At 39.9% G+C, this 2,781-nt stretch overlaps 1 protein-coding gene across 1 annotated transcript in view; it reads left to right on the forward strand.

The window, feature by feature from the left end:
* Positions 1 to 387: 387 nt before the first annotated feature.
* The window catches only part of fryl (furry homolog, like), a gene marked incomplete at its 5' end in the record, with an annotated part of 218,864 nt that continues 216,470 nt past the window's right edge, over positions 388 to 2,781 (forward strand). The window contains 7 exon segments of the mRNA XM_037674389.1: positions 388 to 542; positions 640 to 739; positions 859 to 1,027; positions 1,160 to 1,428; positions 1,533 to 1,673; positions 1,754 to 1,922; positions 2,015 to 2,099. Coding sequence (XP_037530317.1) covers positions 388 to 542; positions 640 to 739; positions 859 to 1,027; positions 1,160 to 1,428; positions 1,533 to 1,673; positions 1,754 to 1,922; positions 2,015 to 2,099 — 1,088 coding nt within the window.

The raw sequence follows: 2,781 nt of genomic DNA on the forward strand, positions 1-2,781 counted from the left end.
TAAACTGAATTGAACTGAATTGAATTTAACACAAGAATGACTTGTCAGTTTTACAGATATTGAGCTAGTGTTTATTGTGGTAGTAGATTTGCAACATGTAGTCTGTGCACTGATTGTGCGTAAAGTTATTCTCAAGCTTTAATTGAAACAGCTAAGATTTTCTCATAAGTTTTAAACTCTTGCCATGACTCATAGTGGGCAATATGCATTTTTTTAATCCACTAAATGTTTTTTTTGTATTGATATATATTTTTTAATGTTTTTAAAGTTGTCAAACCCAACGTGGGCAAATGCCATAAATAAGACTTTGTCCTAATGTCAGATTTGTTGTAGTTTACTTGAAGGATGAGGTGTTTTAGTTTGATCTCTTTTTGTGGTCACACTCAGGTTCACCAGCTGGGTTGTGAGGCTGTGATGCTGTTGCTGGAGCTGAATCCAGATCAGAGCAACCTGATGTTGTGGGCCGTGGATCGTTGTTACACTGGCTCACATCGAGTGGCCGCTGGTTGCTTTAAAGCCATCGCAAACGTTTTTCACAACAGGTGATGCGCATCAGCAGGTCTTTTTTTTATTTTTTATTATTCCTTTACTGCTAGAAACTTGTGATTTCAATGCAGCCCGTGGGATGTTTTCTTTTAGGGATTATCAGTTTGACACTGTGGTGCTGCTTAACCTGATTCTGTTCAAGGCAGCTGATTCTTCCAGGGATATCTATGAGGTGGCCATGCAGCTTTTACAGGCCAGTCTATTTCTCATGCAAAGCTTCTTTATGTACAACCATGTTCTGTAGTGTCCACATTAAGAGAGGTTTTATTTTTTAACTTTTAATATATTGTGACTGTGGTTTGTTTGGAACAGATCCTGGAGCCAAAGCTTTTTCGTTATGCTCACAAACTGGAGATCCAGCGAACAGATGGCATCCTGACCCCTCCCTCACCGCTTCCATACCTGTACTCTGTGTCTTACTACCAGCTGTCTGAGGAGCTTGCAAGAACATACCCAGAGCTCACGCTACCCATATTCTCAGGTCAGCTACATTTTGATTTAGTGCAGCTGTTACTGAGTCAGAGTGAGCAAATTACTGCTGCTACCCAGTTAGACTAGCATCACCTTCCTTTAGTTTGTAAACACATCCAACCTGCACCTGTCTGTGCTGTAGAGGTGAGCCAGCGTATTCAGACAGCGCATCCTGGTGGCCGTCAAGTCATGCTGCACTACCTTCTACCTTGGATGAACAACGTGGAGCTGGTCGAATTCAAACCAACCACACGGCAACCAGAAGACTGTGGAAATGCTGAGGAAGAGGAGGATGTCCATGACCAGGAGATGATGATGGTTAACAGTCGCCGCTGGCTTCGTGGAGAGGGCTGGGGCTCCCCTCGTGCAACAACCATGGTGCTGAACAACCTCATGTTTATGACGGCTAAGGTGAAAAAGCTGCTGAAATATCTAACTCACCACATTAAGAGTTGCATTCATGGGTATGAAAATGCTGATCAGCTTAATTATTCTGTCACTGAATCATTTTTCAGTATGGAGATGAGTTTGCTTGGTCAGAAATTGAAAATGTTTGGATAACATTGGCAGACAGTTGGCCAAAGAACCTCAGAATCATTCTGCACTTCCTCATCAGTATGTCGGGGGTGAACAGTGACCCTAGCCTCTTGCCCTATGTAAGTTGCATCAATTTTATCCCCTAATCCATGTTGCAGTGTGTGGTTTGTGCTCATGTGTTATACAAATGTGTCCTCAGGTGAAACGAGTGGTGGTTTACTTGGGCAGAGATAAAACTATGCAGCTGCTGGAGGAGTTGATGTGGGAGCTTCAGCTGACTGATCCAGTTAGCTCAGCTGTTACTCACATGGACAATCCCCCCTATTACCGCATCACCTCCAGTTACAAGATCCCCTCAGTTACCTCAGGTAGGAAGATGCCAGTTTACTGCTTTGGCCATGGTTTCATTATTAAATGCGTTTCCAGTTCCAGACTTTATGTTTCATACCTCTTCCATCAGGAACAACCTCCAGCAGCAATACGATGGTGGCAGGAAATGATGGTCATCATGACAGCAAGACCAAAGACTCTAACATGGAAGACAGGTAAAACTTTTGTATAACGACTGCAGTTTTCATAAAATGATCAAGCTGATTTTAAACAAATTTTGTCAAGAAGAAAATTTTAATGATGTTTTTATATTTGGTAGGGTCATTAGAATCTCAATGTTATGTGTGTGTTCTATAAAGAGTAGTAGTTGCTAAATGGAAAAGAGACAAAACTGTTGGTGTTTATCATAAAAAATGGAAGGTGGTCCTCAGTCTTATCGACTACAGCTAGTTTTAGCCTTTTTAAAAGTAAAAACAATTGATCATACATGTGCTGTTGTGAGCTAAATATATAAAACATTGCTGATACTCAAAGTGTTTCCATCCATCTCACCTAATATATACAGTAGTCCCTCATTTGTCATGGGGATCTGTATCCTGAAGACCTGCGATAAGTGAAAAACCGCAAAGTAGGAATATTAGTACAAGTAGTAAGTAGTAGTTTATTTTTATTTTATATATGTGTGTATATATATATACAGGTCCTTCTCAAAAAATTTGCATATTGTGATAAAGATCATAATTTTCCGTAGTGTAATGATAAAAATTAAACTTTCATATATTTCAGATTCATTGCACACCAACTGAAATATTTCAGGTCTTTAATTGTTTTAATACTGATGATTATGGCATACAGCTCATGAAAACCCAAAATGCCTGTCCCAAAAAATTAGCATAT

Source organism: Nematolebias whitei, chromosome 3 (genome assembly GCF_014905685.2).
Source record: "Nematolebias whitei isolate Nwh7 chromosome 3, NemWhi1, whole genome shotgun sequence".
NCBI lineage: Eukaryota > Metazoa > Chordata > Actinopteri > Cyprinodontiformes > Rivulidae > Nematolebias > Nematolebias whitei.